Source organism: Tasmannia lanceolata, unplaced genomic scaffold, assembly GCF_043159265.1.
Source record: "Tasmannia lanceolata isolate RefF3 unplaced genomic scaffold, GAP_Taslan_0.1 ptg000012l, whole genome shotgun sequence".
Taxonomy (NCBI): Eukaryota; Viridiplantae; Streptophyta; class Magnoliopsida; order Canellales; family Winteraceae; genus Tasmannia; species Tasmannia lanceolata.
The window spans coordinates 43,858,495-43,885,568 of NW_027518689.1; the positions used below are offsets into that span (position 1 = coordinate 43,858,495).

At 39.3% G+C, this 27,074-nt stretch overlaps 1 protein-coding gene and 1 non-coding gene across 2 annotated transcripts; one reads left to right on the forward strand and one right to left on the reverse strand.

Moving 5' to 3' along the window:
- Positions 1 to 2,079: 2,079 nt before the first annotated feature.
- Positions 2,080 to 2,151, forward strand: TRNAQ-UUG (transfer RNA glutamine (anticodon UUG)). Its single transcript has one exon. It is a non-coding gene; the product is annotated as a tRNA-Gln (tRNA).
- A 1,446-nt stretch (positions 2,152 to 3,597) lies between these two features.
- Positions 3,598 to 26,864, reverse strand: LOC143888322 (TRAM, LAG1 and CLN8 (TLC) lipid-sensing domain containing protein). Its single transcript, XM_077392696.1, has 3 exons — positions 26,366 to 26,864; positions 11,156 to 11,433; positions 3,598 to 4,112 (listed from the first exon to the last, which is right to left on the reverse strand). The coding sequence occupies exons 1-3, from the start codon at positions 26,601 to 26,603 to the stop codon at positions 3,801 to 3,803; spliced, it is 828 nt and encodes a 275-aa protein (XP_077248811.1). The 5' UTR covers positions 26,604 to 26,864; the 3' UTR covers positions 3,598 to 3,800.
- Between the last annotated feature and the right edge of the window lie 210 nt (positions 26,865 to 27,074).

A 27,074-nucleotide genomic window follows, 5' to 3' on the forward strand; every position in this document is an offset into this window, starting at 1 on the left:
TATGGAAATGTTATTCCATCCCCTTTTCCAGCATTTCTACCCCTCTTTTCCTAAAAATGTCTTGATTTCCTATGTATTTTGTTAACTTTTCCTGAAAAAGACTGTAGTTTAAGGAAAAGATAAAGAAAGGGGGTGGAAATGATGGGAAAGGGTGTGAAAATATCTTGATAAAGACTGGTTATTAACTTATCTAAGGCAAAAGTCTTAATAATCAATGATCATTATGGTTGCATTACAACTCTTTTAGGCCCTGTTTGGATTATAGGAAAAATATTTCTCACGAAATTTTCCATTTCAACGATTTAGAGGTAAATGAAATGGTTATGATGACTCATTTAGAGGGATATCATTATAAATTTAGGGCAATGATATCAACACTCTAACATTTTAATAAGATGCGCAAAAGCATCTTATTGTTTAGTATTTAAAGGGTTGTCAGAGGGATATTACAGTTCTCAAATTCTTTTTCAAGCAATTTAAATACTAAACGACAACATACTTCGCGCATGTTATTATAACATTGAAGTGCTGATATCATTTCCCTAAATTTAAGGCGCCTCTAAATAAAACTAAATTGGGGTGGTCTTTCTTAAAAAGCAAGAAATTCTTCAAAAAGAAAGAAATTTCTTGCAGGGTCCAAACAAGTGAGGAATTTTATTTTAATTTTTTTTTTTGGCGAAAAACCCATTCACTTTGTGGCTGGTGTCAGACGATCTGCGAAAAGCCTTTTTTTTTGGTGAAAAACCCCCAAAAAAGACATATCAATGGCTTGTATCCGTTCAAATCACCTTAGACAGGTTATTTAAATAGTAATCAATCTTATGTTTTAGGGATTTGCTAGCGTCCATCGCAAAAGGCTTTTCGCAGATCGTCTGACACCAGCCACAAAGTGAATGAAGACAAAATCTGCTGAAAAGTGAGCCTCTGTCAGATGCAACAGACCATCTGTGGAAAGGCATTTGGCGGAAAGGCATTTCGCGCGGCTGACTTTTGCATGAGAGAATGCCCCATAAAATTCCCTACCAAATCAGTCGTGAAATGCCTTTCCGCAAAATCCCTTAGCAAATCCTATTTTCTTTTATAAATATATAAGATATTGGGACAAGGCTAATATTTTTCAAGGGAGTTGCTAGGGACCATCGAAGAAGGCATTTTGCGGACAGGCTGTTGCATGAGAAAGCAGCCACGTAGGCTCATATTTTGTCTGATTCAATTAATTCATCTGACGTGGCTGCTTTCTCATGCAACAGCCGGTCCACGAAATGCCTTATGCGATGGTCCCTAACAAATCCCATTCAATAATACATTATCGAGGTCATTAACTTAGGATGAATACTAAGTCGGGACATGTGATTTTCTTTCTTAAGATAGAGAAAATAAACATATTCTCCTCCAATTTTTCTTTCAAACTCTTCCCAAAATTTTTATTTTGACTCAGGCTCCTTTTCTTTCTATATAAAATTGGACTTAAAATTTGTTTTAGGTTCATTTTTACAACATAAAACAAATTTCACGTCAATTTGCCGTAATAGAACATTGGGGCGTAAAATTTGTTTTACGCTTGTTTTACACCCAAAGAAACAGAGCCAAAATGAAATGAAAAATACATCGGCAAATCTGTGAGAAGCTTGATTTAGGCCCACCCACATGATTTCAAAATGAAACCAACCAACCATCCATGTGGGACCCACTATCTAGAAACCAGTGCTTGAAAATACAATGTGCCTGAGGAGCTATCGCCATGTTTGAAAAATTGATTTTCAAAGATCCAAGCTGGATGATCCAAACCGTTCAATTGTTGGGTATTACCTTAAATAAATCGTGCTCCGAAAACCAACTCCATGGGATGATCCTAACCCTCCAATATGTAGATGTTTAAATAGAACTGTATGGAATAAAATTTTCAACAGATCCGACGGTTAGGATAACTCTATGGAGATTATTTTAGGGGAACAGCCTATTTAAGTTGGGGACTAACAAATGAGCGGTTTGGATCATTCAATAATGTGGGCCCACTGAGTATGGTCAGTAATTACATATTATTTAAATAATTAAACTTTGCAATTACCTTCAGTAACTGGTTCTATGGTGTAGTGGTTAGCACTCTGGACTTTGAATCCAGCGACCTGGGTTCGAATCCCGGTAGGACCTCTTTTTATTATGATGTTTCGAAATTTTGGCGCGCTGTGTTTATGCACTTTGGCCAAAATCCAAGCGCTTGAAATGTCAGTTTTTAGGGCTGAAGTTCGGCTGAAAGAAATCCGGAAATTCTGTAGAAGCGTTTGAAATGTCGGTTTTTAGGGCCGAAGTAACCGTAATTTTGGCTGAAATTATATTTTATCAAAAAATTGTGACCGAAATTTGGTAAGTTTCGGCAATTTCAGTTTCGAAACGTTTCGGTTTCAGCCCTGACCGAAATCCGATACTTAAAACCATATTTTATAAAAAAAAATCGCCGAAATTGCCACTTCGGCAATTTTGGTTTGGTTTCGGTTTCAAAACGTTTCGGTTCCAGTCCTTATCAAAATCCGATATTTAAAACCATGATCACAAGTCATTTTCTCGACGTCGAAGATGGGACCAACTTGATGGTGTTTCTTCCCATGACCCATCGAAAAGTGGGGCTCATCTTAGGGATGATCAAATCCAAGGGATGGTACCAAACTCCACTTCTCCTGTGAATATGAACCGTCTATCAAGTGGATCCCACCGTGGATTTTCTAGTGGCCCAAACAATACTGAGTCCTGACATCCTCATCTCTTTGGGCACTTTTTTTTGCAGTTTTGACTTTTGACCACCCATTTATAGGCCACCAATTTTAATCACAATAACCAATCCGAAAATGGTGGTCCAAAATCATGGGTCCCAACATACAGTAGTCTTGTTTCACCGCATCCATGTGGGACCCATGATTTGTATCATCCATGAAATCAGCTTTATTGCAGATCGAGGGGCCCATCATCTAACCAATTGAACCTCTACCGTATCTCTTGAGGGAATGCAACAGTGGGGCGCGACCACATTGTCATAAAATGTGGCTTAGTAGGTCCCACCTTCGATTGATCCAAACCATTCACACGAGAGGCCTCGCTTTCAATCTGCCAATCGTAACATCAAACAATATACTATTTTTGTCATGCCAAGTTGATGGAGTAAAAAGAGAGGGGCAGACCGAAAACAACCTGGGTAGAAACAGTGAGGAAAGACTTGAGGGCTAGGAAACTAACAGAGAACATGACCTTGGATAGGAGAGAATGGAAGAAAATGATCCATGTAGAGTCAGGATTAGACTTAGTCAATTTGAGCCGGGTAAATCCTTTCACCTTCTTCATGAAAATTTTGTAAAGGATTCACTGGCCAACCCCAACTAGTTTGGGAAAAGGCTTAGTTGAGTTGAATGGGAACAGTAGCCGATAGGTATTTTTTCACACTAATCGAAAGACAATCAAAACACATTATTAGATGTTAGAATTGGATGATTGGCATTGTTGTTGAGGCCTATGAGATCCTAAGCAAAGGCCTATAAAATGGACGGTTCAGATCAATCAAGGGTGGAACCCAGTTCATAAATAAAGTAGATAATTTAGTAGACCTCATTTGAAAATCGAAAATCCATCCCTTTGCAAAACATAATAATAAGAAGTGTTTTTTGTTTTTGTTTTTTTTTTTGCAATTACAGGACACATTTACAAGAAATAACGTTTGATATGTGGATTAGTACAAACGAGAAAAAAAAACCAACACCCAATCTAAAGAATAAAATGACATAAACTGGGGCAAAATATTCAAATCTTTCCCTTCATTCCTGGCGTTTGTGTTGCTTGTATTGATTCTTCTCTTGCCTGTAAGCTTTAAAGAGATCTACGCCGAGGAAAAGATTGAGCAAATTCATTCCGGCCATGCCGGAAAGAGCAAGCGGAAGCTCAACACCCCTTCCGAATTTGGGGGCATCTCTGATGAGTTTGTATGTGATGAATATGTGGCAAGCCAACCTTGCGACAAAGAAGGTGACCCAGTTTATTATCCATTCCGCTCTCACGATTTTGCTCTTCGAGTCAAGTACTCCGGCCATCCGCCGCACTTTCCTTACATGAAGAAAGACGGAATGCAACTGCAAATCAAATAAGAGTTCATAGACAGTTGGTGTTTCATGGATGATTTCCATGCTTGAATAGATGATTAGAGAAATAATTCAATGTATAAATTCCACACCCGCACTTTGTATAAAACATCCCTACTTTCCAATCAGTGCCACGTGCCCATTAACCGTCTAATCCACAGTTACACAGTTAAGATTGGGGAATGATTCAGGAGGCAAATGTTAAAAAAAATCAGGAAATGTTTAAAAAGAGTTCTGAATTTTTTTGGAATAAACCCTTTTTTTTCTATTTACACCAGTTACATCAGTAATGATAGATATTTTTCGTCTTTTGATGATTGTCCTTCGGATTCTGAGTTGGTGGGCCTCCTTAATCCAATGTGGGCTTGGCCCTCTCCAGTTAGGAGTCCAGTGGGGTTGTGTAACCACTGGGCCTCGGACTCGAGTGAGGCTTCTATTGACCAAATTGAAGAAATCAGCTTAGCATCCGACGGATATGATTTTTATCCGGTCCTTCAACAACTTCAAGCTAGTGGGTCCTCAAATGCAAATTCTGATCAGCTCTTAAGCCTTGTCAATGCTAGATCTTGGAATTGTTACCCCCTCCCTTTGACTGGTTTTGTTTCTCAGATGAAGGCCAGAGAAGAGGCTGCTGAGCCTTATAGGGGGAGAAGCTCTGCGGCCATAAGGAAATGGAGTAGAAGAGTTACTAGAATTGCTTTAAACTTTGACCTATGAGGAAGAGGATCTTAATCCTAATTGGAGTCCAGTTGTTGAGGAAGACAGAGAGAGAGGGGGGGAGAATTCTTTCAGAGGGTCTGATCCAATCGGGGGTGGTGATGCCCGGGATGGTGAGCCTGGTCATTTGCCTCTCTGTGCGGAGGCTCTTATCCAAGCCAGGTCAAGGCATAAAAAGAGTAGTATGTGCTCTTTCTCTGTGAAAGCCGTAAAAGATGGCCCAAGTATGAAAATCTTTGTTGATAATTTGATGAGAGCATCATCGGAGGATATTTCTGGTATCGTCAATGCCCTAGCAAATTTTTTGGGTTTCTTCAGTAGTAGGGAGGGGCGGGCCAAAAGTGTTAGAGTGTGTGACTAGGAAGGCAGATTGTCAAGACCTCTAAGCCTTATCTCTGGGGTTAGTAAGAGGTGCGGTGGGGAGCTCTGGAAAGGGGAGGGGAGTAAGCCTCCAAGCCTTTGGGGGCTGGATGAATCTGTCAATCATACTTATGGGGTTTTTAGCAGTTTGGGTGTGGTGGCTTCTCGAGGGGAGGAAAATTTGAAGGCTCAAATTAGGGCCGCAAAAGTAAAGGATTTAGAAGTTGTTGAGGCCGCCAGGAGAGCAGCGGAATCAACCAAAAAGAAGGAAAGGGAGTTGAGAAGATTCGAATCAGGGATTAACTATGACGGAGGGTCGAATGAGGATGGGCAATGTTGTGAGGTGGGAGGAAGGGTCACTAGGGGTCGTAAGGGGAGGAGTTCGCCTAAGCCTTCCGTCCAATGAAGATAGTATCATGGAATTCTAATGGGTTAGGGTCGCAGGGGAAGAGATTGCAAGTAAAGGAGTTGATTAATAGTTCTAAGCCGGATCTGATGTGTCTGCAAGAAACCAAACTGGAATTGATTTCTAGAGGGGTCTTTAGGGGTTTGGGTTTTAGGGAGGAGTGGGATTTTGATTTTATTCCTTCTCAAGGGCTTCTGGTGGTATATTAGTGGCCTGGAATGGGAGCGCCTGGAGGCTGGTGAATGTGTGGAAGGGTAACTTTTCTCTCTCTGTGGCTTTTAAAAAATTAGAGGATGGCTCTCATTGGCTCTATTCTGGAGTCTATGGGTCGTGTTCTAGGGAGGCTAAGTTGGAATTTTGGGAAGAATTAGGAAGGGTGCGAAGCTTCTGTCAGTTTCCCTGGTGTGTGGGAGGGGACTTCAATGAAATCAGGGCTGGGATTGGGTGTCCCAGAGTATCCCAAAACATGCAACTTTTTATTGACTTTATTGCAGAGAATATATTAATTGATCTCCCTATGTCTGGAAGAGCTTTCACTTGGGCAAGAGGCGAAAGTAGAAGTCGGATTGATAGATTTTTTATTTCTTCGGAGTGGATGGAGATGGTCCCGGATGTTTTTCAAAAGGCTCTACTTCATTCAGTTTCGGACCATTGCCCCATTTTACTTGACCCTAGTTGGGAGTCTTGGGGCCCCAGCCCTTTCAGATTTGACATAGCATGGTTAGAAATTCCAAAAATGGAGGAAACTTTGGGTGAATGGTGGGGATTGCGTTCCTTTGAAGGGCCAGCTGGTGTAGTTATTGGAAAGAAATTAAGGTTTGTGAAGAATAAGGTGAGGGAGTGGGCTAAAGTTCAGAAAGAACAGGTGCTTGCTAAGAAAAAAGGGTTGGAGTCTAGATTATCTGAGCTGGTTGCGTTAGAAGATAGCGGTCTGGGGGGGATTGAGGAGCGTGAAGAGTTGGGCAAAATCAAGTAAGAATATCAGACCATTTTGTTGCATGAGGAAATCTCCTGGAAACAAAAGTCCAGAGTGAGATGGTTGGCTGAAGGGGACAAGAACACGGCGTATTTTCATGCTATAGCTAGTACCAGGAGGAGGAGGAATAAAATTGTGGTGATTAACGAAGTAGGCCAAATGGTGTCCTCAAAGGACGGCATTTCCTCTGCTATTATTGAATTTTATTCAAATCTTTATTCTTCAGAGGATTTATCCCGCCCTATTCCGGAGGATGTAGCCTTTAGCAGCTTATCCCTAGAAGATAGTTCTAAATTGGAAGTTCCTTTTGGGGAAGAGGAGATTGAAAAGACTCTTTTCTCTCTGCCAAGAGATAAGGCCCCTGGGCCTGATGGTTTTTGTTTGGCTTTTTTCCAAGCCTGTTGGTCGGCAGTAAATAGTGATATTCTTAAATTCTTCAAAGAGTTTCACGAGGGGTTGCATCTGGATAAAGGAACAGGAGCTACCTTTATAACCCTAATTCCTAAGAAGGAAGGAGCTTCGAAAATTACAGACTTTCGACCAATCAGCCTTGTAGGTTGTCTTTACAAGGTTCTGGCGAAGGTATTGGCAGATAGAATCAAATTGGTGCTCCCTTTTGTAATTTCTAATAGTCAAAGTGCTTTTGTGGACAAGAGGCAGATCTTGGATTGTTCCCTCGTTGCCAATGAAGCCATTGACTACTATCGCAGAAATGGAGAAAAAAGGGTGGTCTGTAAATTAGATATGGAGAAGGCCTTTGACCGGGTTGGGTGGAATTGTTTGGACTATCTTCTTGGCAGAATGGGTTTTGGGAATGTTTGGAGAGGTTGGATTCGACCCTGTGTTTCTTCTGCCAGGTTTTCTATATTGATCAACGGTACGTCTAAAGGTTTTTTTCAATCGTCTAGAGGGTTGAGACAAGGTGATCCTTTGTCTCCCTTTCTCTTTGTGATCATGGCAGAAACTCTTAGCAAGTTAGTTCAGAAAAGCTGTGAAAAGGGTTTGATTGAAGGTTTCAGAATTGGAAGAAATAAGGTAGAGGTGTCGATCCTTCAATTCGCTGATGATACGTTGATTTTTTGTGAGCCGGACTTTGCTCAAGTTAAGAATCTTAAAGCAACCCTCAGATGCTATGAGCTGATTACAGGTAAGAGGTCTAACTTTTCAAAATCACGTTTATTCGCTCTCAACATGTCTTCAGCTGATGCAGAAGAGTGTGCTGCTTCCTTGGGTTGCAAAGTAGAATCTCTTCCTTCTTCTTACCTGGGTTTGCCTTTGGGAGTAGGGAGACCAAGTAAGATTTTGTGGGAACCTATTGTAGCAAGACTTGAAAAAAGATTGGATTCCTGGACGAGAAGACTGGTGTCCAAAGGAGGCAGAATGACCCTAATAAAGGCGGTTCTGGCAAATCTCCCTGTATATTTTCTATCTCTCTTTAAATGTCCAGTTAGTGTTGAATTGAGGATTGAAAAGATTCAAAGAAGATTCCTGTGGGGGGGTTCGAGTGAGAAGAGGGGTATCCCTTTGACTAAGGGGGAGAAGGTTTGTGTACCAATCAGGAAGGGTGGTCTGGGCATTAGGAGAATTAAAGGCTTCAATGCAGCTTTGTTGAGCAAATGGCTTTGGCGCTTTGGGGAGGAGCGCTCGGCTTTGTGGGCTAGAGTTATAGGAAGTAAGTACGAGGTTCTTAGTGGCACTTGGGAATCGGATGATATCTATGAAAGAAAAGGCCTGACTATTAGGAGGGATATTTTGAAACTAAGATCTGAGTTTAGAAAGGGTTGCCGATTTAAAGTGTATTATGATAATCGTATCAAATTTTGGAGAGATGTCTGGTGTGCAAATGAAGCTTTGGAGATCCTTTTCCCAGAGTTAATGAGGGTTGCTGCGGATAAGGATGCTATGGTGGGTGAGTGCTTTGAAAGGGTGGATAACAAAGTGGTTTGGTGCCCGAAATTCAGAAGAAACTTTTTTGACAGAGAATTAGAGGCTCTCTCTGCATTGTTTGAGATCATTGAGAAGTGCTATATAAAGAAGTCAGGTGAGGACAAAAGGATTTGGATGTGGAACTCTTCCGGTTTTTTCTCTGTCAAATCGGCTTACTCTAAGCTGGTTCCGGAGGGGGAAGATTCTGGGGTGGCTAAGGTATGGTCCTTTCAGTGCCCCCCCAGAGTGATCTTCTTTGGCTGGTCTGTTTGCAGTGGGCGAATTCAAACTATCGAGTTCTTGAGGAAAAGAGGTCTCTTCCTTATTGATCATTGCCCTCTCTGCTTAGAGGACGGTGAATCTATAGACCATTTGTTCCTCCATTGTAAAATAGGAAGGCAAATATGGGGTTTAATTTTGGCAAGGTTTGGCATTAATTGGGTCTTTCCTCAGTCGATTCCCCTTCAATTGGAAAGCTGGGACTTTGTTCCTTGGAAGAAGAAAGGAAAGACATTATGGAGAATTTGCCTTCTAGCTCTTTGGTGGTCAGTTTGGAAGGAAAGAAATGGAAGAGTATTTGAAGGAAAAGCCAGTTCTGCTTTCTCCATTTTTCAGAAAATCATTGCTCTTTCTATTCAATGGGCTAAGAATACCTCATTGTTTAGATTCGTGTCAGCCTATGATTTATGGGAGAGGTGGGAAACAATCTGTAAGGAAGGGGTGTGTAGGTCCAAGGTTGTTAAAAAATGGGCTCCTAAGGGATTCTGTTAGTTAAATGTGGATGGGGCATCCTTTGGGAACCCTGGTGCCTCAGGTTTTGGAGGGCTGTTGAGAGATCATGATGGTGCTGTGAAGTGGGCCTTTTCTGGTCCAAATGGAATATCTGAATCTTCGGAGGCTGAAGTGAAAGCAGCTTACTACGGTATTCTTCATGTGGAAAGAACTATGCTAGATAAGGTGATAATGGAAGGGGACTCCTCAAATGTTGTTAGATGGCTTGCGGGTCTAGCTCCTCCTCCTTGGAGATTTCTTAGTTTTTTTGATGAAATTGCTGACTGGGTGGCTAATTCATTGATCTCCTTTCTCCATATCCGAAAAACAGCTAATGAAGAAGCAGATGCTTTGGCCAAGTCTGGTGTGAGTAGGCAGTACTTGGAGTGGTTTGACGATCTTCCGCCTTGAGATATATTGTTATTCTATTTGTTTCCTCTATTTTTATTTTCTTCTTTGTAATTGGTGGACCATCTCGGTTCCGTTCTAATCTAATATATTGTGCCATTTCAAAAAAAAATGATATAGTATATAATACATGAGCGAGTATTACAGTGTAAATACATGCACACAAAAGTATAAAATGGGGTCCACATGTTTAGATGCATGGTTTAGAATATCTGAACCACTCATCTCTTGGTCCCTCCATAGATAGGTCGTTACCCAAGATTCTTCTCCATAGGATGATCCTAACCTGGGTATATAACCTCCACAGATCAAAGGATTAAGATCATCCTATGGAGAAGATTTTTGGGTAACAACATATCTATGGCGGTGAGAAACAGATGAATGGTTTAGATAATCTAAATGTGGGTCCCACTTTGCTTTTTGTGTGTGTGCACGCGAGCGAGCGTCGCACGTGCACTACACGGCCACATCTTGCATAAAATCTCATCTACTATACATAAACTTATTTTCTAGATAAGACAGTAAAAGGCATGCAATTATGGTTAAGTGCTTGTGTTTGCTAGAATAGAATGGGAGTTCAGATTTCATTACAATGTCTCTTTCAACGAATCTGAATGCCTCATAAGATTTAGAAATAATAAATGACTTACCAGTCAAATTTGTATTTGATTTAAAAATGCGAGAAATTTTAATTATTTGGGATTTTTAAATTTTAATAACAAGGCATAAATATTGAGGATTTTTACAAGAATTTCTTTAATTATCAGGAGAATTTTGAAACTATGGTCTAATAGATTTGTCACTTCTCAAATGTTCTTGACCTGACATCAATGGCTTGCGGGTAGACAGGAGAAAAAACTTTTGAGCAATAAGGATTGTTTTCCAGTAGAAATGGTTTATAAACCAAGTTGCAGTGCAAAGTTTATGCATAACTCAAGCATAAGCCGTAATACATGAAGGCTAGCAAAATGTGTATATTAATGAGAAAGCATGGCACATAATAAAACCATCTACATGATCCAATCTGCATATCCATGCATATCTTCCAAGTAAAAAGAAAACACCAATGCTTCCCATACATGCATATCTTCCAAGTAAAAAGAAAACACCAATGCTTCCCATAAAAAAACAATTCTAGCAATAAGATTAGACACAGATTCATCCTTTTTCATGATATCACACATCTGTCTTGATAATGACACTCCTTCGTCAAACATTTTTTCTAGTTGGATGTTATCGTATTTTGGCAATTCTAACAACTTTCGACAGCTAATCAGAAAAAAATGTGACTGCCATTACTGAAACAAGGGAATGCAGATATCATTTCCCAATTTAAACAGGTTAGAAATGTCAAAATAAAGCTAAAACAGTTGGGTTTTCCTTATCACTATCTTAGAAAACAAAATAAGAAAGGGGAGCAATGCATGCATGTGAAAAACATAGAGTTGCGGGAGGAAGCTAAAAAGATACCTCGCAGACAAGAGTGAGAATAAGGTAGTTGACCGTGACATTCCGATATAGAGCCAATGTAAAGCAAACCAGTAGAATCAGATGGTGTACGAGTATTGAAGGAATCCAACCACTGTAGAGACGGTAAAGGAGCATGTCCCATTGATCGTATGCAAAGTACCCACATGAAAAGCATAGTGCTGAGTATGAGCCTGCCCATGTGCCGCCAAATAACTGTGCGTGCTCAAGCATCTCACTGAAACTGATATTCGCCCATTGATTAACCAGAATAAGAACCACTGCATGATAATCACAAATACAAAATTAAGCTTAGGAGGAAATCCCAAAAAGTTAGACAAAGGCCTATGGACATCTTCTAACCTTTCCACATCCAATCAATGGAATTATAAGACCGGGGCATAAATTGTTAGGCATTTTTAGGCACCATGCATACTCAGTTTTTCTTTTTTCTTTTTTATTTTGAAATGGCATTGTGCATACTCAGTTTGTGTCCAATCATATGTTTTGTAAAGCTGATACCAGTTTTGAGGTCATTGGAGAACTATAAATCTAATCATTGTATCTATTCTGAAAAATCCATATATTTTCATTAACATAGTTGAAAACACTTCTGAAAACTGTTCACCGTTGGTGAATCAGATGTATACCGTTCTAATTTTGTCTTGTGGGATTAGATATTTTGTTATTTCATTTTGTGATCACTGCCGTGAAACGAACAAAGAGGAGAGCAAGAATTTTTCAGACAATTACAGCGTTCATATTCATCATTCGAACACAATTGAATTTTATTGTGATTTGATAGTTGACAAAATAGAAGGAACAAAAGTGGAACCTAAAACAAAGGGACATATATTGGGGATACTCTCACAGAGGAAGAACTCCCATGAGCTACAATAGCTATACTCACTATTGAACAACACAAGAGGGTAACCCAAGTCCACTAAAGGATATTATGGAGTAAGGACTCCAGAGCCCAAATCCAAGCCTGGTCAATAGGGGGCTTAAATTTCCCACTTAACAAAACACACCCATGATTCCATGAAACCAACCATGCCTTGATCTTTTCCAATCATCAACATTGGCCCCTTCCCCAGCTAAAGCAGAAATGATTGGCTCAATTACACCGAAGCATCCGATGTAGGATAGCTAATGAAAACAAGATTTTTTTTTAAATAACAGATTTTATTAAAAAAAAACAACAGCCATAATACAAACAATAGGGATAAGTTGTCCAACAAAACGATTACAGCAGCAACTCCCCAACAGCACTCGTGACCTAGCCCACTCCCATCCACCCTCTCAAAGTCCGACATCCAACAAGGGGTCGGTAGTCTCCACTGCTGCCCTCTCCCATTTCCTATAAGCAATGGGAGAACTCGAGGTGCAAAATCAAGCAAAGATCTCAAATTTCTGAAATGATGACTGACAATTTCCACGGGCCAAGCATCTAATTCCAAGCCCACGCCAAAACCTTAGTGAAATCCCATTCAATGATTAAAAGGTTTAGAAGAGGAACTCACATATCATCGCAAACCCCAAAGAAGTGATCTCGAATCCACCTCATTAGAGTCACACACACTCCTGCCAGTCCGGAGAAAGAAAGGATTGTATGTCCACTATTATCACAAAATAAACCTCCAATAGCCGCTCACCCAGGGTTTCCTTTTGAACTTCCATCAAAGTTAATCTTCACCCACCCTAATGGAGGGCACCATCTAGGGGTAATTTTAACCTTTGCCCCCGCATTAAAAAATGACCCTCCTCCAATTCATAAGAATGTCCCACATGGTATATGAAGGTAATATCTTTTCATTTCTACGCTATGAAAAAAGATCAATTTTAATTTCAGGAAAAAAAAGATCAATTTTGATTTCAGCTACTATCCTTCCAACCCTCTTCTTGTTCTCATCAAAGATGTGGTTGTTCGGTTGTTCCTCTCTTTCCAAATGTGCCATATCAATGAGTAACGTACTAGCCTCCAAAGAGTCCGTCCCAAACCGAAAAGAGTAAAGAGTAATGCAAGAATACATGATCCAGGGATTCTTCTTCTCTCTTGCATCAGATACACCTGTTGGTAAGTAAAATCTTCCTCTCGAAGCGCTCACACATGTTGATTCTCCTGTTCGCCACCATCCAAGATAAAGCAGGGGGCACCGAATTCTTGAAAAATTGGTGCCTGCCCCATCTTCTCTTACCAACCTGTAAAAAAAAGAAGCAAATAGAAAAGGAGCCAATAGTATTAGGGGTCTACACTCTATGATCTTGTCTAGAGGGGGAACAATACTGGGAACCAAGGAGACCAAGAAGGAAAGATTGACTATCTCACTATCTTAAGGTTTCTCCTGAGCCTAATGATCAAATCCAAATGTGCCATTTCCAATCCCAGAAAAATATTAAGAGGCAACCAGCGCATCTTATGAATTATTTTTTGGGGGATTTTGCAAATAATTCTGAAGTATTTTAACTTTCTACAATATTTTACGGAGAAACAATGGAAACCAAAGAAACCTCCGGACCAAAGGCTCGATGCTTAAGAAAATGTTTAGCCAGAGGCAGCATATCAGAGGAGGCATAAAACAAAGAAGGCATAAAATAAACAAATAACGCATGAACATATCCAACAAGTAGCAAATATATAGACCCAAAAAAAAAAAAAAAAACCCTTGGAAGGCATCATCAACGATTGCAACATAGTCATCGTTTCAACATCAGCTTCACTGGCCACCGTCGCCATCCATTGCAATCAAGAGTGTGATCATTGTTGCTCATAACCCTGGAAAGATCACTGAGCTCGGTGCTCGAATCTGTTGATGTTCAATGACCACAGGCACCCCTCACACCATCGCCCTTCCTGGACACATTGGTAACCATCATTTTGCCCAAACAACACCCTAGCATTCGTCCCGTATCACTCTGTATTACTTCCCCTAGTTCGACCTCCTCAAACAACCGTGGGGTGGACTCAGTGCCAGCTCGACCGTTGAACCAAGTAACGAAAGCAAGGACCTAGAAGAGAGCCATTTCAAAAACAGGAAAGGAAAGAGAAATTAATTTTTTTGTTCTGCAGAACGCTATAAATGAGATTTTGGGGGCTTAATGGATTAATGGGAGGAGAGGGTTTTTGAGTGTTACTTGAAATGAGGTCTTTTCTAAGGGAATCGAGATATGGAGATGGGGTTACATTTGCTCTTTGCTAGATTTGGGATGAAGACGAATGGAATTTCGAAAGGTGAAATAAGAGCGATGTGGTGGTCACAGATGAACAGTCATGACAAATGGACGCTCCTGCAACTAACCACCCCAAAAACACCCTTATGTTTCTACGGGAGGGATGTCATTCAACACTACTTGCAGTAGCATGGTGATAGATTGCGGAAACGATTCCGGTTTTGTTTTTATGCCAAGCAGGAAGAGCACAAATGGTGATCAGATTTGGGGATTTTTGGAGGTGCAAAAATCAGCAAAATGATGCATGGGAAATGGGGTGGAACAAAAAGGGCATTTTGATCTTTTGAGAAAGTTAACTTCAATATGAAGAAAGGAGAAATAGAAGGGGTGGAATTTCCATAAAAAGGGGGGAAATATCATCACTATATATAGACACACGCACACACACTAACAGAATACTGGGTTTTTCACAAAATTCAAATCATAGGTGGAAATGGCACATTTAACAGCTCGAGGTTTCCTACATGTCATTTAATGATTGTGAAAGTTATTATGCACCTATGAGAGATCAAATCCAACATTTTCAAACTTCAGTCTCTTTCTACTTCCATAGAGTATGTTTTCACCATCACTTTTGTTAATGGACCTAAGATCTTACCACAGAGAAGCACGTCAATCTTACTAACAACAAGTCAGGCAAGAAGACGACAACATCTCTTGATAATTAAAAAAAAGGTCATCTGGACCTTGGTCATTTACTTGGGGAGAAGCAGTTAATCTTTGGAAGGTGAATATATAGATTTTTATGCCCAATGAACTGAACAATTGCCAAAGGCCTAGTGGGGAACATAAAATTAAATTCTATAAATTCCTCGGCCATGCCCCTGAGAAAACATCCATCCAGAGAATTCCTATCGTTGTTGTAACAAATGATTGTTGGGTATAATATCAAGAAACAGAACTAATTCCATTATGATGTAGGGAGCTAAGGAAAAATAAACTCTAGAAAATTGTCGGAAAGTACAGGAATTCACAGAAGTTACAGGAATTTTCTGGGTGCTGCAGAATTCAACCTAAAGGATGGTTTGGGTGTAAAGAATAGACCCCAAACTCAACAAGATCTAACAAAGTAGTTAACTGAAACGGTGAAACCTAATAGATTGGAATGAAACACTAACCGACTTGGATGAATAAAAGAAAGTTGTAACAACCGGTTCAGACTTCAGACAATTTTGGATCCTCCCCTTTTGAACAACAATGGTGGCAAAATTGCAGACAAGATAGAAAAAAACACGTGCTTATAAACATAAAATAAACTATTTTAATCACGTGATAAAACAAACCTAATGATGAAAGAATCTAACTGTAATTGAAAACACAAAATAAAAACCTAAACAACTGAAGTATACCAAAGAAACCACTTTGGTCCTCTAGGAATCCACAAAGAGAAGAAACACGCCAAACTAATGAAATCCACCACTGATCCCTAGGAATCCACCTAGAGGGTGTGTTTCTTGATCAATGGAATCCACCAGTGATTGACAACATGAATCCACAAGGCACAGAGATGGCTGAAAAACTCGGAAAATTATTTTTGAAATTCGTAATCATCCATAAACCAGACCAAAGATCAAAGACCCTTATATAGACCATATACTTGTCTTGTTATGTCTCCAAAACATTCCCAAAGTAAAGACTCATAATCCTAGACACTTTCCAACTCTAAAACAACCTCCATGCAGCCTTAAACTCCCTTTACTAAGTCCTAACTAACCTAAAAGACGTCTAACTCTCCTGACAGAAACTAACCTATTTAAAACAAACTACTTAAATAAACAGCTCAATGAGAAACACATCTCAACAAGGACTCTTCTTAAACGGGCATAAGACACCACGAAAATAATCAAACAAGCCCCTCTTGGATTCTTATTTTCAGACTTGTGGGCCCCGACCTTTCAATTCTAGATGCTCAGAATTCCATTTATTTCCTCGTTTCGTAGGGTGGTCTGTAAAAGGTTTCAGGTTTTGGTTTCGGTATGCGTTTCGAACATGATGGAAATGGAAGCGTGCCGGTTTCGAATGAAAATTTTGGTAGGAATCTTGTAAAATTATAAAAAAAAACCATACAGAAATGTATGCAAATGATGGGCATTTAAGATGAAACTTCAGAAATGCTAGAATAAGCACAAATACACAGTAAAAAATAACCACGTAAGCTAAAAAAAAAATACTCATAATGGTTTAACAATATCAAACACCTACTGACATGTGTTATCATGCATGTTTTATTACTCAATATATATCAAATTTCACACACACACAATGCATACACCACATTTTGCATGCAATTCATATAGATATAATTATGCAACACAAGCTGGTATAGTATACCACTAATACACTTATGGTTTTGGTTTCGCTATCTGTCTTGGTTTCAGTATATGTTTCGGTGGGGATGGAAACGGAAACATTTCGATTGTTTCGTATCAGTTCCGATAGAAATTTAAAATTATGTCCACATCACACTCTCTAGGTTCTCTAAATTCAAAGAAAAACAAAAACTGGACAGGCATGTAAATTAAAAATTAAAAGTTGTGGTTTAAGAAAGGTGAGTGATGTGGCGGAAGCTAAAGAAGGGAAGAACACCGTCTTCCCTTTGATGAAAAAAACCTAGAGAAGATCATCGTCTTCAACCTGGGAACCAGAATCCTTGAATCCACAAGGAAGATAAAAAGAAAATTAAACTTCTATTCAACTATTCATTCAATGGGAAAATAAACTCCCTCAGCACATCCACTATTTAAAGAAAACAAGCTCTCTTCTCTCCTACTTTCTAAAAAGTTCTCATTCAAACCCTAACTAGGATTAAGACTCCTATCTTAACTATAAAAATATAACTATTACTAACTAAGAGACTCACAGGCACGCACGCGCGCACACACACCACTTGAATGAAACTTGTCCTTGAGTTTAGATGTGGTTACTCGCCCGTGAAGCAGGTTGACGTCATATACACAGAATTTACTACATAGTGTATGGCTTGTATCCATGGTCAATAACATCAAACAAGCGTCTTGATAATACTTTTTAAACGGCATACGCCTGTGGACCCCGATCCGAGAGAGGCGGGGGACGAGCCCCCGAAAAGTCTCTCTGATCATCCACGTGAAGGAGAGCTCTACCAAGGAACTCTAAAAAAAGTGCCTCTCACAGCATGAGTAGCGATGTAAAGTGAGATACTTCTCGATTCGGGGACTAGCCCGGATTCGAGACGTACCTTAAACAAAGAAGAGTCGCCATCCAAGGAAGTGGGCCCTGGATCGCATACTATACTCTGTTGCAATGGATAACCAGAGACATAAAAAAAGGTTCGTGCCTGGTTATGAATTTGGAAGGTCCGAAGAGCACCTCATCCGCCCAAGTCCAAGCACCTGGTCTCTTATGCCATTTATTTATTGATTTTGAAGAGTTTTTGGCAAAAATCATGTGAAATTGGAACATATATCTCTGAAAAGACGTCTATCTAATCATGCATGTCTCGGAGATGAATAATAAGCATACACAAAAGAAATGAAAGAGATGTCACCTAAAAAAATAGCTAGGTTATGAGTGTCATGCCTAATTAGTGTCTAAGTTCTGATGAACAAACACCTGCATGCTATAGCTCAAGGTATAAGGCTTATACATGAAAGTAAGAAAACACAACAAAACACACAACACAACCTGACTCCACTCACGACTCGACACGACAAACCCTAGACTCTAATGTGATACTTGACTCGGACCAGGATGGCCATCCATCTCGGCTGCTCTACGTATCCCGGCCTCGGGAAGAATCAGAGTCGACGTAGTTCGGTGTCTTATTCTAAACTACGATGCTTAACCATCTAAGAACGCTATCCTAGACTCGATCAACTAGACCCGACTAGTTTTTAAAGCTTTTTGTACGAGTGCTTAAGTTCAAGTGAATTGTAATTTTTAGGACTCCCTATATGCCCTAACTAATGCAAGTTGGTTAGCCTTAAGCTAATGCAGGTGGTTCTTATATCCTATGTGTAACTAAGCTATGTGTCATAAGGAAAACCATGGGTTAACTAAGTGTTTCCTAGTCTAGTCATCGGCTCGACTAAGTGTCTAACCGACCACGACTCGAGGCCTCTTAACTCTAGGGACACTCACACGATTAGACACACAAAGCATCCACATAACCAGGACAGACTCCTAACTCTAAGGCACCCCAAACTTCTAAGACAGACTCCTAACTCTCGAGGAAGATCTTTTTGAAAAGGTTTTGAAGAATTTTTATGTTTTTAGAATGTTTGAAATGTTTATTTTTAAAGGTTTGGCTGGACTTGGGATATGGATCCCAAGCTGCACTACGTACCTTGTGGAAGAGGATCAAGCCAACGTAGTCGGAAAAAACTTTCCTAACTATTCTCCTAATGACTCAAGACTTTCGAGATTTTTAGTTTTTCATATGTTTTTCAAGTGTTTTTGTTGTTTTTTGATACAAGAGGACGAAATTCTATCATCATAAGGGTAGGACAGACTCCTGATATCTCGCAAAGGTTGGACAGAATCCTATACTTTGCGGGGAGGGCTGGATGGAATCACATCTCTGCAAGGGTTGGACAGCATCCTATACCTTGCAGGAGTGCATAAAAATCACATGACTTGATGAGAGGTTTGACAGAATCCTAACCCCTATGATGATAGGACTGACTCCTATACTGAAGGACCGATTCCTATGCTAAAGACTGACTCTCTAACTAAGGACAAAAACTCTTATGTTAAGGACAGACTCATATACGAAAGGACTGACTCCTAGTGCACAACCCTAAGAGGGGAGTACTAGTGAGACTAGGCTAGTCTCCTAAAAGAAGAGGAGATAAAGAAGGGTGCTAATGAAACTGGACAAGTCTAGTAAACACCGAGGTGAGCTCCAAATGACCTTATCATTGCCCCTGCAATGATGAATAAGGGTACGGTATCTAACAGACCAAGTCGGTCTTTAACCTAAAGAAGGTGTTCTGCTTGAGACTTGGATAATCTCCTATAAATGACTCACTAATGAGACAAAGCTTGTCTCCAAAGGATTTGATTTGTTAATGAGACAAAGCCTGTCTCCAAAAGGGTATGACTCTTTTCTACATGAGACATAGCTTGTCTCTTAAAGGGGGCTCTAGATGACTCTTTCATTGCCCTTGCAATGAGAGGAACAAATGCCTAGGATACATGTCTAAAGATTGGGTTAGTCTTTTAAAAGAGAGGAAAAAATACTATTGGGACTATGCAAGTCCTCGAAGGATGGGCTTAGGCTAGCGCCTTCATCGCCCTTTGCAATGAATGAAGGTTACTAATGTCTAAATTACATGTCTAAAAAAAAAAACTAGAGAAATCTTCTAAAGAAAAGAAAAGGAGGGGACTGCAAGGACTACAATGAACAAGGTGACCATATCAATGTCATTAACTCGAATTTAGTGGTTGTATTAACACAAAGCTTGACTAGGAGGCCTTTGCAAGCGGAAAAAAAAAAAACAAGCTGTGCCTGCCAATTTTGTGAGTTATCACCATGTTCGTAAGTAAAGAAACTATAACACTATTCAACAAAACAGTTCAGATATCATTTATTAACACCATTTCTATTATCACCATTTCATAACAGTGTATATGATAATCTTTGTCTTGGTAAGTGTAATCATCATTTCCTCAGTTCAATTATAAGACAGCAAGCATACCATTTGGCAAATTCGACAAATATAAGACAGTTTATAACCCTGAAACTGTATGAATCAATAAAAATATCCATCAATCAAACAGGAAGCAGTATATGATCATCATAACCAAACTATATAAATATCTATTTATCAATACTGCCTTGAAACTATAAAATCTTCTCATATGGACTAAAATGTAATATAAACATAAGCAGCTTGAGCCTTTACATTGACATAATAGCACAGGTAAATCAATCATATGAAAGCAATCAATACATTACACCTGGCATTTCAACAGGTTGTATAACCCCGTACTCATGTTTGAATAAAATATATAAGGATCTTTTAGAATAAAAATACATAGGAAACTTTTATAATAACATAAACGCAGATAGTACCCCTAATAAATCATTCAATGCAAGATAAAATCCTACACACTTTTAAGATTTAATATTATGTCACATTTTTATTTAGATTCTTTCATTATAAATAGAACCTAAAAAAAATCAACAATCCAAATGCTCGGGTTTCTGACGTTAAAGAGAAATCTACGGTGAACACAGATTAAACACTCCAAGTGCCAATTTCCTAATGAGAAACCCTTATTTATTCAGCTAGTATGCCTTCTTTCAAAACTTGTATACATAACCATTCTATCTACTCATGATTACCTGATTAAAAAGAACAACTTTGTTTACTTCTAAAGCTACACAGTTATATAGATATGGAAGGACAATTTTATTATTGAAATCATTTAAAACAGGGAAAACATTTCCAACAACAAAGCTACTACACTACTCCCACGTTTTTTTTGTTTGGGGTCCACAAAACACAACAAAACAAAAATTGCCATACTTATTGCATATTCAAAGAGTGCAACTAGCATTTAAAGAGAAGCCATTTATGTTGACTTTATCAAAGCATTGCAATCATAGTGTTTTGGCAAATTCTATACTACACATACGTCTCTCTTTCTATTTGGAGAATTTGACCATAAATGTTGGTTTTTTTTTAAATTGGTCATAAAGAATTGTATAAGGCAAGAAGGCTGCCAATATCAATTGGAAAGGAGGGTAAAAAGGAGGGTTACCAATATCAATTATAAAGAGAAGGGAATAAGTTAAAAGGGCTGGTAATATCAATTAGAGTTGAAAAGGAATAATGGTAGAGGAATGCTATGGGATGCGGTAGACATATGTTTGCCATGCGCCTGGAAGTTAAAAGAATTCATGTACACATGGCACTAATTCAAATGATTCTAAACATAAAGTCAAACAATGAATTATAGAGACATCTTAATCATGACCAGCACAAAAAAAAAAAACAATTTATACAAATATAAATAACAGTAAATGAATACCAAATTATCAACAAAAGTTAACTGAAGCAATTTCAATTTCACTTTTAATAAGGAGTACTAGTATCAATTCAACATATAACCACACATGAAAAATGCTGATATCAATACAAAATGCCAGAAGCAGGTTTAATGTCCTGAAACTGTCCATTGGCACTATAATTACACCATTTTATTTATACTTTGTAAATTTACCACTTCTCACATCTAATAAGCAGCAAAAGAATTAAATCCATTTCCTCAATAAGTTTAAATAAGTGAGACTTGTGTAAAAGAACATCCTATACATTTTTCCTTTAATGGATCCTTCAACCTTAAAATGTGAAAATTATAGAACATGAAATCATCTAATCACAAGGGACTGAACAAAATAAGCAATAGAAATCATTCAGCTATATGGAATTACCTTAACCAAAAATGAAGAAGGTTAAAGGATCTCACAGGGAAAATCATACCTGATGTGTCAAAAATTCTGTTGATTCTAACTTCTCATTGAAGCAAGGGTTTAGAGCTTTGGAGTGGCTGCCATGGAAACAAGAGATGGAGGCAAAGATGATGTTGGATCTTGAATTTTTTAAGAAGAAAAGCCACCAAACATAGGTTCTAGGGCAAACAATAGCAGATCTAGGGTTTTAGAATCTACTGCTTTGGTTCAGGGTTTCAAAACAATAGAGAAAGTAAAAGATTAGCAAGAAATGAAGAAAATAAGAAGGAAAAAAATATCAATCAGAAAATGGCAAGAGTTTTGACCGGAGCTCCGGTGAGAAACGATCGGAGAAGAAGATAAGGAGGGTTAGGGAGAACAAAAGTGAAAATAAAGCAATCAAATGAAAGAAACTTGGCCGGAGTTTGTCAGAATCCGGCGGAATCCAACGAGGAAGATGATCGAAAAAGGAAAATCTCGATCGGAAAAAAAGAATTTGGATTTGGGATTTGGGGATCGATCTCTCTCTCTCTCTCTCTCTCTCTCTCTCTCTCTCTCTCTCATTTGGGGAAAAATCTTGATTAAAATGACAAATGAAGGTTTAGTTTATATTTATAGGTGACTTGGAATATTGATATCGGCACTCTAAGTGGATTAGGTGCGCCGATGATCGTGTCCCATTCGGATTTGGATCGGCCCTCTTCAGGATAGATTCACCCCTCTTCTGCGTACTTACACTACGACCTTGCTTGACTCGTTCGCTAGGCAAACGTTCTCGAATTTCGACGAAATTTTGCAGGGACCTTGGTGGGACCCTAACCTAGCTTAGGATGGAAATTTGGGGTTCTACCTCACTGATTTGATAGGTTTTTGCACAAACATAGAGGTTTAGGGCACGGTCAAAATGGGGTGTCTACAATGACATCGTATTGGAAACTTCTGATTGAGATTGCATCGGGTTTTGAAGACGTTGTGTTGTTGTGGATCTTCCTCATGTTTGGACATTTATCAAAACTCCAAGATAATCCAAATTGGATCATCTCAGAGACATTCTTCATGCTAGTCATATGTCACATCGTCTGTGTAACACTCTGACTTGTGCACATCAATTAAGAATTTCATCACAGCCTCCAACTTATACTGAAGTTCTCGAACTTATACTGAAGTTCTCGAACTTATACTGAAGTTCTCAAATAATCATTCCATTCCCAGATGCAATTCTCGTTTGGCATGTAACTTGCATGTCAATTCCTTTACCTGACGCTTCAGTTGGTCATTGGTGATCCAGAGATCTTCCTTGGGCGAATCTAGATGCTCACACAAACTCTGTTAAGTGATTTGGGCTCTTCAAAGCGTCTGGATTACGTTGGTAGCACACTTGATGCGTACATAATCATCTTGGGCAATCTTCCAACGAAATAAAGTTTGCATCATAATGGAGGAGCTGACGTACCTCTTATACCCACTTCTGGCATGGTACACACGACATGACTTTTGGATGGTAAGACATGCGGCTTTCCACCTGGCACGGTCCTTGGCCTTTTGGACTTTCTCCTCACGTTTGAGTCTAACCTGGAGCTTAAAGCATACTTGATAAGTTTTTTGTTTTGCTAGATAAGCTAGGATCGGACCTGTAACTTCAAGGTTGACACACAAGCCTCAGCCATTGAGCTACAGGCCAGCCCCTCACTCTTGATAAGTTAACAGTGCAAATTCTTTTAAAAATGGATCACATACTTCTGCCCAATGACTGAACAGAGGTTGTAAAAATCTGTATCGCTCATGTTCCAACTTTATCAACACAGATTTGGCACGAATACCTATGGTCTCTCTAGCATATTGAATCATCTCTATGTGGTTCAGACTATATTTCTTCATACAGACCGCATTAGCATCGATCCATTCCAAGGACGCAGCCTCGCAATCGCCATATCCAAAGAAGCACAAGACAAAAGGTAGATCCATGGGTGAAAATAAGATCAGCTCTGACTTATCAGCATAACCCAAGTCAGAGAAGGTGAAAGGTGAAGGACAGAGTGATGGTATTAGTTTAGGGAAAATCAAAGGAAAACTGAAGGAAAAGATGTTCTTGTAATTTTGCAAAAAGAGATGGAAAAGGGATGTGGAAAAGTTGAAAATGGTTGTTAGAATTATTGGAAAATGGATTAAAGGGGGTGAAATTAATTGAAATCTTTATTGAAGGGAAGTTCGTTGTGTAGGGAATCGTATGGTAAACTAATGAGATGTAAATCAAGATGGAAGGATTGTTAAAGAATCAAGAAAGGTGCGGATTTCAAGAATGAAAGTTAAAGTGATTAAAAGAATGAAGTACGAGTGAAAGGTAACAAGAAATTTGTTCAAGAGTTCAAGTTTCGATTAGATGGTAGGGGTGGTTAATGAAAAACAAGAAAAGAGAATTGGGTGAATTGGTTAGAGGTAAAGAGAGTTCTCGGGAGTTAATATGGCTAAAATAAATAAGGATTTTTTAAGGTTCCAGGAGAGAAAAAGGAGAAGGTACAGCTTTTTGGTAAGGGCTTTAGGACGAATAAAATAATGGGATTTTGGTGGCGAATACATGCAGCAAACGAGTGCAATAGGTAGTTAATTTTTCAACTAAGGAGGGGTTGTTTTAGGCTAAAGTAGGGGGGAGGGGGGGATACAAGTTTGGGCAAAAATAACCTGAAAGTTTCTTCGTCGGATCTAAACTTTGGCCGAAGGCTTAGATTGTGGCATATCTGCATTAGAAATTTGTGCCTCTCGGTTGGTGGTGTTTGGATGGTTGATGCAAAGTTAGTTCAATCCAAGGAGAAACCTCGCTCTGATACCACTTGATGTGGCAGAAGCGGGAGAAGGGCAGAACACTATCTTCCCTTTGATGAAAAGAACCTGGAGAAGATCATCATCTTCAACCATGGAACATGAATCACTGAATCCACGAGGATTAGAAAAGGAAAGTTAAGCTTCCATTCAAATTTTCTTCCAATGAAAAAAAACAAACTCCCTCAACATATCCTTGGGTAAAAATTCACCCTGATTTTAGATTTGTCTCAAATTACGATCAATGGCACGGTTGGAGAGTTGTTTGCTCTAGTAGTGAGCGAGCTCAGGTAATCATTGACAAATGGGCTCCGCCAGAGAAAAGCAAATTAAAGTTGAACTTTGATGGATCAAACATGGGCAACCAAGGGCCAACCAGATTAGGTGGAGTGCTCAGAGACGATTAGATTAGGGGAAAACGATATTAGCCTTTTAAGGTCTGCTGGGGTTGACGGATTCAAATGAGGCGGAAGTCAGAGCGGTTCTTCATGGAATCCGTCTCATTGAGCCCAGGTTCTTTGACAATCTTATAGTAGAGGGAGATTCCCGCAATATCATTAAATGGCTTCAGGGATCTTCCTCCCACCATTGGAGATTTGATCATTTGGATAGATGAGATCCGTGATCGGGAAGCCGATTCGGCTATTACCTTTAGGCATGTCAAAAGATGCGAAAATTCAGTTGCGGATAGACTTGCTAGAGCCAGCATTGTAAGGGAGCGGATAGAGATATTTGATTTTTTGCCTCCTTGAATTGCTTGTATTCCTTATGCATATCTGCCTTCGCTATTTTGACCAGCTCGGTCGCTGAGGTTTTTCCCTCTTTTTCTAATGAAATCTCTATCATTTCATAAAAACTCCCTCAACACATACATATGTCATTATTTATAGAATACAAACTCTCTTCTCTCATACTCAAACAAGAAATCCTATTCAAACCCTAACTAGGACTAGGACTCCTATCTTAACTATAATTCTAAATATAACTTCTTCTAACTAAGAGACTCAAATAAAAAATACGAAAATCATCCTACATCAGTGACACAAACTACATGCTGGGTTTGAGGAATTTAGTGAGTCCGAGAAGCCAACTGGATTAGCAGTGGAAGACGCCTGTGATCTCCCTTACATTAAAAAAGTGGAAAGAGGGTAAAGCTTCATCAATTTTATATCGATAACATTGTTATGCAAGTGATGATCAATTGATCATAACACCAACACTAACAGCTTAAGCTTGTTTCACATGGTATCAAAGCTATTGCCTCAGGGCAGGTCCTGGATTCAAAATCCAACAACCTTGATATAAAAATTTCACGCATAAGGCCAGCCCAAAAAAAAACAGGGCCACACGTGAGCGGGAGCGTTGAAGTATAATTGATTAAATAACACCAACTCTAACAGCTTAAGCTTTTGGAGTAATTGATTGTTTCACACAAATCAACACAATCTCACAGTTGCCAAATCCCCATCAGAAAACAAGTTCCACACCGAAACCCCAAATCATAGAAACAGAATTCCAACCATCAAAACCTAAATAAATAACACAGACCGAAGAAACCCACCAATGAAACATCCACAAAATAAGAACCCAAACATATAAAACAAAACCCAGAAAAATTAAACAAAAAATAAATAAATAAAACCCAAAACATGAAGCAAAACCCAGAAAGATTAAACAAAAAAACAACACATAGAAGAAGAGAGAGGCATTAAGGAAGAGAGAATCACCTGAAAAAGATGTAATGGTAGAATGAAGCAAAGAGACACTGGTATTAACGAGGAGAGGGTCTTTTGAGAGAGAATAACGGATGACCCAATTGGCTACTTGGTAAAAGCAACAACCTGCAATAATAGCAACGAGTTCTTTTCTCTTGTTGAATACTATCTCAAAAATAACAGAAACAAACCATAAGACTAGAGTGGCCACAAAGAAAGGAGCTGTATTTTGGCTTGACCCCCTCACCATCTCTCTCTCTCTCTCTTCTCTCTCTCTTCTCTCTCTCTTCTCTCTCTCTCTCTCTCTCTCTCTCTCTCTCTCTCTATAGACTACTCGTTCTCTTCTTCTTCCTCATTTTTTTTCTATCTTTCTCTGCTACCACTTTGGATTGTCTTTCATCAGAAGCAATTCCTTCATTCCTTGTTGTCTTTTTCCAACCGAATAAAACTAAACTATTTTAACCTTTTCCCTGGATTCGAGAGAGAACCAGAAACTCAAGACCATTCCTGCGCCCGGCACCAAAATTAGGAGTGTAAATGAATGGGCCATCCAAATCCGAACTTGAACGGACAGGATCTTGACACGTTATAATGACACATTTCCGGACCCTACAATAGGATCTGAAATTATTACGAATCCGACAAGTAACAAAAGTCCGTGAGAGAGTCTGAATAGGGCTGGCAACGGGCGGGGCGGGGCCGGGCCGGGCCGGATGTTGGG

Bases quoted from the DNA above. Each gene is read 5' to 3' on its own strand.
- LOC143888322 (XM_077392696.1), bottom strand. From the start codon at position 26,603: ATGGTGAGGGGGTCAAGCCAAAATACAGCTCCTTTCTTTGTGGCCACT. The intron at 11,434-26,365 runs GTGATTCTCTCT...ATTATCATGCAG, and splicing joins TACCATTACATCTTTTTCAG to TGGTTCTTATTCTGGTTAAT. The intron at 4,113-11,155 runs GTATCTTTTTAG...TTTGATTTGCAG, and splicing joins TTCTCACTCTTGTCTGCGAG to TTGCATTCCGTCTTTCTTCA.